The 12,355-nt window shown below is 33.2% G+C and overlaps 1 protein-coding gene across 1 annotated transcript; it reads left to right on the forward strand.

Annotated features, from left to right (window-relative positions):
- The first annotated feature begins 1,584 nt into the window (after positions 1–1,584).
- On the forward strand, positions 1,585–7,787 carry LOC105172441 (importin subunit alpha-4). The gene is made up of 10 exons (XM_011093868.3): positions 1,585–2,070; positions 2,937–3,033; positions 3,121–3,212; positions 3,287–3,418; positions 3,594–3,779; positions 3,941–4,104; positions 4,280–4,358; positions 4,925–5,053; positions 6,095–6,222; positions 7,016–7,787. Exons 1-10 carry the CDS (start codon positions 1,834–1,836, stop codon positions 7,392–7,394), a joined length of 1,623 nt encoding a protein of 540 aa, XP_011092170.1. The 5' UTR covers positions 1,585–1,833; the 3' UTR covers positions 7,395–7,787.
- The last annotated feature ends 4,568 nt before the right edge of the window (positions 7,788–12,355 follow it).

The raw sequence follows: 12,355 nt of genomic DNA on the forward strand, positions 1-12,355 counted from the left end.
ACATGACAAGTGTATTATCGATTTAGTTCGATTAAACCTAATTTGAGTAAAAAAAAAAAAATTCTTTCGCTCGTAAAATTTAAAAACCAATTTCACATCACGGGGTATAATTTTTGCTACCTCATTTGCTTTTTATGTCTTGGCCTTTACATGATATTTTTAACTTAAATATCAAAGGACTATAACTCATATCTTCCAAACGTTGTACACCGAATCTTATCTAGCAGGTTATTTGGAGACATAGGACTTGATTTTGAACTTTGCAAAACATGAGATGTTAACTACGGACTCAAATTACACGCACATATAAAACTGATAATACTAAAAAAAAGGAAAAAAATGACTCACTATATATATTTTTATTGTTTTACAACAAGTACAAAAGAATAAATTTGTTGAAAAATTAAAAAGGGTAGGTGACAAAATTTTAGAATAAGATTACTAATTAGAAGTCCAAAACAAATCGACTAATAATTATGTTTCAAATTAAAGTCCATAATAAATTTGGGCTTTATATATGTACAAGATGACAAATTCACTTAAATCTCCATACTGAATTTGGGTCTTATGCATTTTCATTGGTTAGTCCAAAATAAAATATAAAGTTGTTATTTAATTTTGAATTTTTTAAATTGAGGTGAAGTATGTTCAAATACACCCTGTAAGAAGATTGATCCAAATCAAAGTTCGTGATTTTCAAACCCAATAGATTTGAACCCAAGCTACTGTAGTCCTAGACATGCCTTTAAAAAAGGCCCTCCACCATCCAAGTAAAAAAAAAAAAATCTCCAGGTAACAAGGGAGGACATGCAACGTTCCTCCACACTACATACAATACACAATACAAGAAGTCACAACAAATCGAATGACCTAATTCCAAAACTCTCTCCGCCACAATGAAATATTGCAACCCGAAGGTTCCAGGTCGTCATTGGTATCAAATCTTCAAACATCGATACCAAATATTAATGTGACACGTAGTTTACTCCATATATTCGGAGGAGATTACGCATCTATATTCAAGAATAAGTTTTAAACTATTGGATCCACATTTGGAAAGAAGAATTAGGGGATTATCTTCAAATTAAATATTGTATCCACTTTTTTCTTAATCAATAAAATTCATTTATCTATATTTTTTCTGGACTTGTAATTGTTTTTGCAAATATAATTTTTTGTATGAACATGTACAATTTAAAAGTCTAATATATATATATATATATTTTAAGAAATTAAATAAATTTTAGGATGTTTTCTTTCTTTGAAAATATAAAATTTAAAATGTTATAATTATGAGATTTGTTATAATTTTAAATACTTTTTTATTATTTAAAAAATATAAAGATCTCTAAAATTAACAATTGTTTTATAAATATTTCTGCAATGGACTGTTACGAGTGAGTATTTGCGAAATAATTGTTAATTTTAGAAATATTTGTATTTTTTAAAAGAATTAAAATTGTTAATTTTAGAAATATTTGTATTTTTAAAAGAATTAAAAAATTATTATAATTATGACAAATTTGAGGGTGGAGGTGGTAATTTAACCTTAAATATGTGAAGTAAGATACGTATTTCGCATCCCGAAGTGCACGTGAAATGAGATAAGAGAAAAAAGAGTATAATTCTTCCATAGCTCAAGTGCAATTGGGTCGCGTAAAGAGCGGGGTCGCACACTCAGGTCGCCGCAGCTGCGCGTTTATTGACTTCTGAACCCCCGCTTGCTCTCAGTTTTCACGTTTGTACTTTCCTGTCTTTCTCTGTGTGGCAATTCATCAAACAGTTGCCAACAGTCGTGGAGAGGAGAGGAATTAGACCGCAGTTCCGTGAAACATGTCTCTGCGGCCGAGCAGCAGGACGGATGTGCGGAAGAAGAGCTACAAGATTGGTGTCGACGCTGAGGAGGCGCGGCGGCGGAGGGAGGATAATTTGGTAGAGATCAGGAAGAATAAGCGCGAGGATAATCTCCTCAAGAAGCGGCGCGAGGGTCTTCTCAGTGGCAGCTTTCCTCTGCAGCCGCAGCTCTTTCCTCTCGATCCAGTTCAATCCTCTGCCGCCATTGAGAAAAAGGTAGATGTGCTCCTACAATTTCTTTTCTGTTTGTCCACAAAATAGTGGCGATTGGTTGCGAATTGATATGTTATACAGTGATCTTCTCTTTTTTCTGTTACCGACTTCAGATTGAGAGTGGAAGAGTTGACTGATTCTGTTTAGGATAATGCTTTTTAGTTATTAGTTTATTAGGAAAACCATGATCTGTATTTGGGGGTCGTTTGAGTGAATTTGTTGGGTAGATGGGTTCTGATAGCATCAAGTTGATCGTTAGATGGGTTATGGTAGGGATCAAGTTGGCTATTTGATGGGTTTCGATAGGGATCAAGTTGGCTGTTACAATAATGTAGAAGAATGAAAGCCTTACGCGTGCTTTTCTTGAATGACATTGAATCTGGATTCTGGACTGTGATTTAGTTAATGTAGAACAATTCAATAAGTGAATGAATAAGCAATTGGTGCCTGAAGATGTTAAATCTTGTGTTCTAGATATCTTTGGATTCTAGTTGAAGGTTTACCCTATTTGATTGCTGGATGACTCTTCATACGAGTTATGTGAGAGAAGTTAACTAAATGCTGGTGGGATCAGTTGAACTTTTGGTGATTGATTTCAGTTCATTGTGAGGTTTTCTTCTTGTTTGATCCCAATAAACTCTATGGTTGTTTTTCCGGTTGTTATGGGACTGGGTGGTTGGAATGGGATGGTAGGAAGGGGCAAATAGTTTAAAGTGCATGTGGTATAAAATACTGTCGGATCAGTGAAACTCTTTGCACCTTTGATCCAAATCAAGGGCAGCTAGCATTACTTGATTCAAATGAGGAATGTACTTGCAATGGATGTCATCTCGTTATATATGGTGGTCACAGTAAATTTCTTCCAACAGTTAGAAAGTATTCCTTTGATGGTACAAGGAGTATGGTCCAATGATCCTAGTGCTCAGGTGGAGGCAACCACCCAGTTCAGGAAGCTTTTATCAATTGGTAATGTTTACACCAAAAGCTTCAAATTCCTTTCTTCCGGAGAGTATCCCTTCATATCATATATTTCCCAACTTCTTAACTTTGCAGAACGAAGTCCTCCAATTGATGAGGTGATTAAAGCTGGGGTCATCCCTCGCTTTGTTGAGTTCCTTGGAAGGCATGATCTGCCTCAGCTGCAAGTAAGTTTCCATGTGGATATTTCTTTGCGTATCTTGTACAAATAAATCATAAAACCTGGTATTTTTGGTTGTAGTTTGAAGCTGCATGGGCTTTGACGAATGTTGCTTCAGGGACATCTGAACATACGCGAGTTGTAATTGAGCATGGTGCCGTTCCTAAGTTTGTGCAACTTCTTAGTTCTGCCAGCGATGATGTTCGTGAGCAGGTATTTTTTCGTTCCTTGCTGCGAGATCTTTTTTCATATATTTTGTCTGCAACATTATGTTGTGTCATCCCAAATGTTGAAGTTGCAAATAGCTCTTAACTAACAGCCTCCTTGTTTCTGTCATAGTTATAGCTAAGTGCTAATAAATCTGCCTTAAATGCTATCTGCTAAGCAGGCAGTTTGGGCTCTTGGTAATGTTGCTGGTGATTCTCCAAGTTGTAGGGATCTTGTCCTTGGACATGGTGCTCTTGTGCCACTGCTAAGTCAGTTAAATGATAATTCAAAGCTCTCGATGCTGAGAAATGCTACATGGACCTTATCTAATTTCTGCCGCGGGAAGCCACCCACTCCTTTTGAGCAGGTGTGGATCACCAACATGGAATATTATATCTAGTTTTCTTAGTAATATTGATGTTGAGATGTCAGACAAACTTAATGGTATTTATCCTGTTCTGAATCTGCTGAGATTGGGAAAATCAGTCTGGTAATAATCATTTTTTGTCTCCTTGTGCACTTTATCAGGTGAGACCTGCATTGCCTGTTCTTCGGCAACTCATCCATTTGAATGATGAGGAGGTTTTGACTGATGCCTGCTGGGCTCTTTCTTATCTTTCCGATGGAACAAATGACAAAATTCAAGCCGTGATTGAGGCAGGTGTCTGTCAACGACTTGTGGAGCTTCTGCTGTATGTTCCCATACACACTAATATAATTTGAAACCTGCTTGTTTGTCATATTTCTTTCTCCAAATTTGGTTGGGGTTTGTTTCCTATGCCCAATCTGTAGAAAAACTATTGTCTAAATGTATCATCTTATTTAACGTATCATTGTATGGGCTAAAAGCATTATGTTCTCATGAAGCCATCCATCTCCTACCGTTCTCGTACCTGCTCTTCGGACAGTGGGGAATATTGTCACTGGCGATGATGCTCAGACACAGGTATATGGGTACACCATCGCATATGTTATTTCTAGATTGTTTCCTTCCGCTAATCATTCTGTCAGCATTCATCTGCTAATTGTTCTCTATTTATTATTCTGTTGGCCCTCCATTGGTTCTCTGTTCAGGGGATCTGGTCAGAAACTGACAAGTTTAGGGATTTTCTTTCGAGCTTTCCTGGAGTTTTCCGTTTCGATTTTCCTTTGATGTATTTGGGACATAAACTTAATTTAAATTTTATAGGGGCAAAGTCTGGTAAAATTACGTGCAGGGACACCATATCTTGAATTGAATCTGAGATACATGCTGCTTTCTTCTTGGCTCTTTATGCAATGAAGTCCTGGGAAGTATTGACAAACTGTAATGAAGCTATTGAGAATGTCTAAGTTTGTTAGTTCTGATTTATAAACATGACTTGCTATTTTACATTTTTACTCATGAGATGATTGGTGAGAATCACCATTTTCAGATGGAACTGTGGAGAGCAATACATATCCTCATTTTCCATTTCTTCTTTCCTGCTTCAGCTTTTCAAAATGTTGACACCGTTTATTTGTTTGTGTCAGTTTGTGATAGACAACCAAGTTCTCCCATGTCTCCAACAACTTCTCACTCAAAATCATAAGAAAAGCATTAAAAAAGAAGCTTGTTGGACAATTTCTAATATCACTGCTGGGAATAGAGCTCAAATTCAGGTACTTGTCTGCTTTCTCTTTCTTGTTTTGACATCTTATAAGAATCAGTTCCTTGGAAACAATTTGGTACATTTCAGTACATTTCCATCAAATATTTTGGGTGTTCGTTGCAATTGATCACAAATGGATGGGAAGTACTAATCTGTACTTTATATTTTGATTCACTGGGTTTTGTATGTGAGTAACAAATTCCCTATAATGTTTGAGTGAATTTGCCAGGATGTCTACTAGGCCTGCATCAGTATATGGACCAAATGTTGGGATATATAGAAGTAACATCTTGGTTAATATAATTGTTGAGGTGAGAATTCAAGATGAATTTATGGTAGAACAGGAGGAGAGAAAGCAAGTGAAAAGATATTCTCAAGGTATTATCAATTTGTAGTAACTGCAAAAAGATTTGCATGTTCCATGCATAATGGAAGAGAGCAAGATACAGTTGGCAGAAGAAGTAATGGGATTAGTCGTTGTAAAAAGAGGCTGACCTAATATCTAAAGAAATGAAGTAACTCGAAAGAGTGGGATCTCTGTGGTTAAATTTGTAGGTTGTCTTAATAGTTAGAGTGGATTGGGGATTCATGTAGCTCCTGAAAACTGTTAATTATAAGTCTTGTGTCTAGGCTTAACAGACATGCTAATGGTTCTTTATGGCCCCCCTGCCTGAGAAAAGAAACAAACTTTTGGTTGACTGAGATTTCCAGTTTACTTAATTATCATAATTGTAAAGATATGAACTTTTTTTATTTTATCCATGAAGGTAAATTGCAATAAGCTGCAACTTATAAAAAGCTTCAGTTCAATACGTTTAGGTGGTTACATGGTTGATCAGTGCTTGATACGTTAAGAACGAGATACTGTCCAGACTAAGCAATCCACATGAGAACTGAGCTCCATAAAATTAGGAGAGAAGGAATGTAGAAAATGCTTCAAGCATTTTGGCGTTTTCTTTTGGATAGGGATTTCCGAGATTGCTTTGTTTGCCTGTTACATGTTATTGTTATCGTCTTCTTACTCAGCTGTCTGTTGAATTACCTTGGACAGGCTGTTATTCAGGCGGATATCATTCCTCCTTTGGTGCAACTTCTTGAACATGCAGAGTTTGAGATAAAGAAAGAGGCTGCATGGGCAATCTTCAATGCCACCTCTGGGGGATCTCCTGCGCAGATTAGGTATATTGATTTACATTATATTTACATGTGTGGTATAAACATTCAGCTGACCTGTTGTGCCTCTGTAACAGTATGTTAAGGACCAATTAATTATTTCATTTGTATCTTCACTTGGATTAGAAACAAAAAGAAATTGGAATTACTGAAAGCTAGTATTTGAAAATGTGCGTGAAATCGAACACCAAGGAATCCAAAATGAATCTGGAATAGTATTTGGAATTTTAGGATACTCTTAAGTCAATGGAATTGAGTTCTTTTACTGTTTTTGCAAGAACTTTTAATGTAAGGATAATCTAAGACAATGGAATTGAGTTCTTTTACTTTTTTGCAAGAACGTTTAAGGTAACAAGGACAAGACCGTAAAATTGTGTAACCTCAATTACAAATAGAAATCCCATCTAATACTAATCTCATTTAAAATATACTCTCCAAACAGAGCTTTAACACTTCTTGTGACTAGAAATTGATCTTGGTTAAATCTGTACTTCATTTATATTGCATTATTTGTTACGTTGTGCTTCTATGTCTATTATTTCAGATGAAGTGACTCATTAATTTGGAATGATGTTAGTGGGTAAACTTTACCATTTTTGTACTTTCCTTGCCAAGAAAAATTCTCTGTTCCTTTCTGAAACGAATTAGTCTCCCTCGGTTCTGTGTTGGGGGTGGGGAGGTTGTCTGTCTCATAATGACTCTGCCTTCTCTCTCAGATCGCTCTTATGATTATAGCACTCCACATAGTGAACCATACGAGTTGGGTCTAAATTACTTCCAAACTTCATTACTCTTGCAGATTGTTGGCAAGTCATGGTTGCATTAAGCCACTGTGTGATCTCTTAATCTGTCCAGACCCAAGGATTGTTACTGTGTGCCTGGAGGGGCTTGAAAATATTTTGAAGGTGGGTGAAATAGACAAAGAAAATGGCATGAATGGTGGAATCAACATCTACGCACAAATGATTGATTACTGTGAAGGATTGGACAAACTAGAGAATCTCCAGAGCCATGACAATAATGAGATATATGACAAGGCTGTGAAGATATTAGAAAAATACTGGGTTGAGGAAGACGAGGATCAGAATCTTGCTGATGGTGTAGACGGAAATCACCAAGGTTTCAGCTTCGGCAACAATAAGGCAAATGTTCCTGCTGGAGGCTTCAACTTTGGTTGAAAAGCTCTCCGGATCTTACTTCTGCTATTTCAGGTCTGTTTACCTTTCATCATGTTTTAAACTTCAGTGTTTGTGCCAGTTTATTGTTTCAAACTGTTACGGTTTTTGGTCTGGCAAATAGGCTTTAATCATCTTTGGGAATTTTGGGAAGTGTAGCCTTTAAATTTTATAGTTCTGTTTTAGTTACTGTGGCGTTACAAAGAGAATATTTGTTGTTGCCTTTTGACTTTGTATATTTAGATTGTAGACTTGTAATCTTATCAAGTCTCTCTCGAATTCGTGGTCCTAACCTTCATCTACATATGTTGATAGACAAGCATCACTGTAATGTATGTTTTCTCATGGCAATGATACTAGAAAGAAAAGGCATAACATATTGCCTTTGTGCTCTTAGATCCTCATAGCAAATTGTTTTAGACATGAGAAGAGTGCAGAATTGTGTTATCAATCTATTCCCAAGACTATTTATTATTATTACTTGAATGGTGAAGCATTACATCAACCATTGAGAAGGCCTGTTACAAGTATCATCACGACATGATTTGACATCTCCAGTAGTTTCATTCCGCCTTATGAAAAAGTACATTATACATTATCATCAGTTTCAATAATTTCTGAATTTTGTAAAAGTTTAGATTCATACACAGGGAAAGTTATTTGTTTAGTCTTTAAGTTTATTTGTTATTAATTTTAGTTCGTTAAGTTTACCCGTTTTAGTTTTAGTAAGTAACTTTTAAAATTGCTTAGTTTTAATCTTTTGATCTAATTTCGGACAATTTTACTCCTACATAGCTCAGAAGAGCAATTTTAATCTATATATATTTATTCATTTTTACATCTTATTGCTCATGCTCGCCTAGAATGATATAAGAGTTTAAATTTATTGAAAAAATATTTAGTTATATTACACTTAAAGCATTAAGGTGACTATTAGCCTTTCATCAAAAGGGCAAAAGAGTCGTAAATTAGGTTAAAGGACTTATTTACACAAAATTAATAGATAAAGAATTAAAATTAATATTGTCAAAAATAAAGGACCAAAATGAATTGAGACTAAAGGCATGGGACAAAATTTCTTTCCCCCTCATATATTCATCATAGTTTTCAACACACATTTCAAATGTTTCAAATTCTTAAACTCCCTTAAAAAAATGCGAAATTACATTCTTTTTCAATTATTTTTTGAAATTATACTTACATTTTTTGTTAAAAATTTCACTGCTTACACCTAATATTATTTTGTTAAGATTTGGAGACAAAGTGCTAACATTAGCGAAGATAATTGCATAAATTTCTAATATTATCTTTATTTAACGTTTTCATGTAATAATTTTGTACTTATGAATGAAAAGAAATGTCATGATCTTGACCTTACTTCATATATGTATATTATATTTATCTCTTTATAAGTATAAAAATACACACGAAAATATTAAATGAGGGGTAAAATTAAAAAATTATACATTTTTCTTTGCTTACATAAGCTATTTTTTGTTCAAACTCCAATGGGAAGGGGTGTGATATAAATCAAAAAATTTTGGAGGAGGTGTAAATATAATTTTAAATTTTTTAGAGAAAAGTTTAATATTTCAGAGGATATCTAAGTGCTATTAACCCAATATAAAAATTGTAAATGTATCTTTTCAAAAACTTACCTAAAATAATTCCAAAGAAAGTGTAAGTGCCTTAGTTATTTTAGATCATTGTTATTCATAAGGAAATGCAATTGTAATTGATTGTTAGCTTGGAGCATGGCATATATTCCCACGTGCCAAAGAAATCATGGAACAAATTCTAAAGTCGAAACTTTTTAGAATTTAATATTTATAACAAAAATAAAATGTTGAGACTAACAAAAATCAAGAAATGAAACAAATGTTTGTATGTGTCAAGCGAGAAAAACCTACGTTATGCGCCGTACACCTCTAATACTCTCCACAACTTTGAGTAGATTAAAATATAAGATTATATACATTAATCCAACAAGAAAATATTTAATCCAATAAAGGCCAACGGTCGATTTTAGGGAGAATAGTGATAAAAGATTGAAAGAACAAAGAAAGAGGGAGAAAAAAAATAGGAAAAAAAATAAATGAAAAATTTAGACAATCATTAAATGGGCTTAATAATTTGATCTTTGATAACATATGAAATTTAAAATTATATAATTCGAATATAAAATTCTTCTAAAAAATTAATTAATTTATATATAATTTAAAAAATTAGTGGTGCGGTTTGATTTTTAATGGTTTTTTTTGAAATTCTAAATTAAAACCAAACTAATAATACGGTGTAATTTTATTCTAATTATAATTTAAAAAATAATTCTAAATTTTGGGTGGATTTAAATTTTTAGATCACCCCTAGTATGTACGTACTGGACATAAAAGTCCCTGTCCTTGTTAATTAATGCAGTACAGCAGCATTAATTAATTACCTCATCAAATATAACGTAAATCTTAAATGAATATGTTTTGACCACACGGATTTCTGCTCAATAGTTTTGACATTTGAATATGATTAAATTTTCATTATCACTTCCTTTCCTGCTTTAATCCTACATAATTATTTATTATTCTTATTATTTATATAAATTTATCACCACATTTATATAATTGTGTTTTCGTACATTAGAGCCTGATATCTCTACAAAGAATAGCAATGTGACAACAAAATATCTACGGATCAAAAGGTTAAATTCGTGGAATTGGGTTGTGCATAAACTTGAAAGTAAAAAAACCAACTTCTAAAGATCGGTCTGAAATATTTCAAGTTGAGGACCTCGAGACAGAGCATCGAGTGTCCTATAAAGACTTGCACTAAGTATTGCAGCAACATTTCATTGGCAGGAGATGTAGGTCGTCTGTGCAATTTTAGTGGGTTGATTGACAAGGTAGTACTAATCTGACTCACGGGAATCGTTATATGAAAGCCTTGAGTGCTTGGTTGATATGACTAAAATTTTCGACTCCGATAATACGAGATCAGTTTTCGAACTTGAGAAATTATGGCAGTCACGTGCACACGAAGACTGTATCTTGGATATGGCAAGCAATGACTGTATCGTGAGGCATGATCATCATAAATCTTGTCTAATACAGTCGGAATATAAAGCAAATTTCAAGATAAAATTCGTCTACTGGTATCATACAATACACACATTTATCATTCCCACAATGTTTGAATAACATTTTGTATCTACAATGTTTGTGTTTAATAGTATAGATTTAATAGTATGACCTGTAATAATAATTTTGGTGGTCTGTAAATACCACCATATAATTCCTTTGAAGTGGTAAATAAGAAAGAGACTTGAAGAGAATACTTATTCTTACTTTTCTCATATAAAATTAGGAGTAATAGGGCAATAACTTAGAATTTTTTAAATTTATAATACATTATCAACATGATATTACGCTCGATTAAGGTGGAATGCTTAATTTTCTCTACATATAATTCTTATTCCTTATCTGTTTACTTCTACAATATCATAGTTACTTTTATTCTTGTTTATTTAATAATAAGATATGAATAATAATATTTTTATACATTTTATTGTCTTCAGAAGTGGACGTATATAAATAAATAATTTATCATAGTTGGTATTGCCTCCAGATTAGGTATATAATTCTTGATTTCGTCAAAAAGTGGATGTGTTTATAAAATTTTATTACTTTCTAAAGTAAATAATGAGTTAAAATACCTTCAATAGTAGGGAAAATATTTTATAACAATTATTTAAAAATATCATCCCTGAAATGATGATAATATAGCGTTTAATTTTCTCACCTCCTGAAGGAATTGCGAGACAATAGCTTGATCAAGAAGTCCGAAACTTCTTCATTTATTTAATTGATTAGTGGTCATTTTTAGGAATGATAAAAAAAATTAAAACCACCCGAACCGCTTGAATCGGACCATTTTTTTTATATTTTAGCTTCTAAACAGCAATTCTAAATTTAGAATAAAATCACACCGCACTTATTAGTTTGGTTTTGGTTTAGAACTATAAAATTGCCAAAATTGGACCGCGTTGTTAAATATATAATTAACTTTTTTAAATTATATATAAAAAATAATTTGATAAATTTAATTAATTATTTAGAAGAATTTCATATTTATTCTGAAATTTGTTACATTTATTACTTAAAGACTTTAACTATGTATGTTTGATTGTACATTTAACTATGTACATTTGATTGTACTTATATGTATATATTGAATGTTATGCTAAAAATACGTATGAATTTATTGTAGCTGAATGACCAATCTCACAATATTGAATTTCAGTGTTGTTGATATTTTAGGAATAAATTATTTATCATGGGTACTTGATGTTGAATTGCATTTGGTGAATAATAAATTCGAATAAACAATAAAATAAAATGCTAAAGTAATGATTTTCCTTCGTCATCTTCTCCATGAGAGCTTGAAGTTTCAATATGTAACAGTCAGAAGTCCTTTTGAACTCTAGAAGAGTTTAGAGAATCGATTTGACCATCAAAAGATTGTAATATTACCACGTCCAAGATATGAGTGGATACAATTGCGATTGCAGGATTTCAAAACAATCGTTGATACAAGATATTTCGAATTGCATCAAAATTGAGATTATGTGGAGAAGACATAATGGATGAACAAATGTTAGAAAAAAAATATTTTCTACCTCTCATACATCTCATCTTGTACTCGAACAGCGGTGCAGGGAACGTGAGTTTAAAACCTACCTAGAGTTGACGCATCCCTACTTGTTGTAGAAGAAAATAATTGATTTTTGTTGAAAAATATTAGACCCGACCCACTGATTCCAAATCACTCCTTGAAATCCAGTGGCATTTTCTAAAGCAAATGCTACTTTTTTAAGAAAGGCGAGTGGTGGATACCATAGCACACCACGCGATCATTCTTGTAGACGTGGATGTCATAATGGCCATGGTGGATTAATTCAACATTCAAAGAAC

Source organism: Sesamum indicum, linkage group LG10 (genome assembly GCF_026168435.1).
Source record: "Sesamum indicum cultivar Baizhima isolate 11 linkage group LG10, ASM2616843v1, whole genome shotgun sequence".
NCBI lineage: Eukaryota > Viridiplantae > Streptophyta > Magnoliopsida > Lamiales > Pedaliaceae > Sesamum > Sesamum indicum.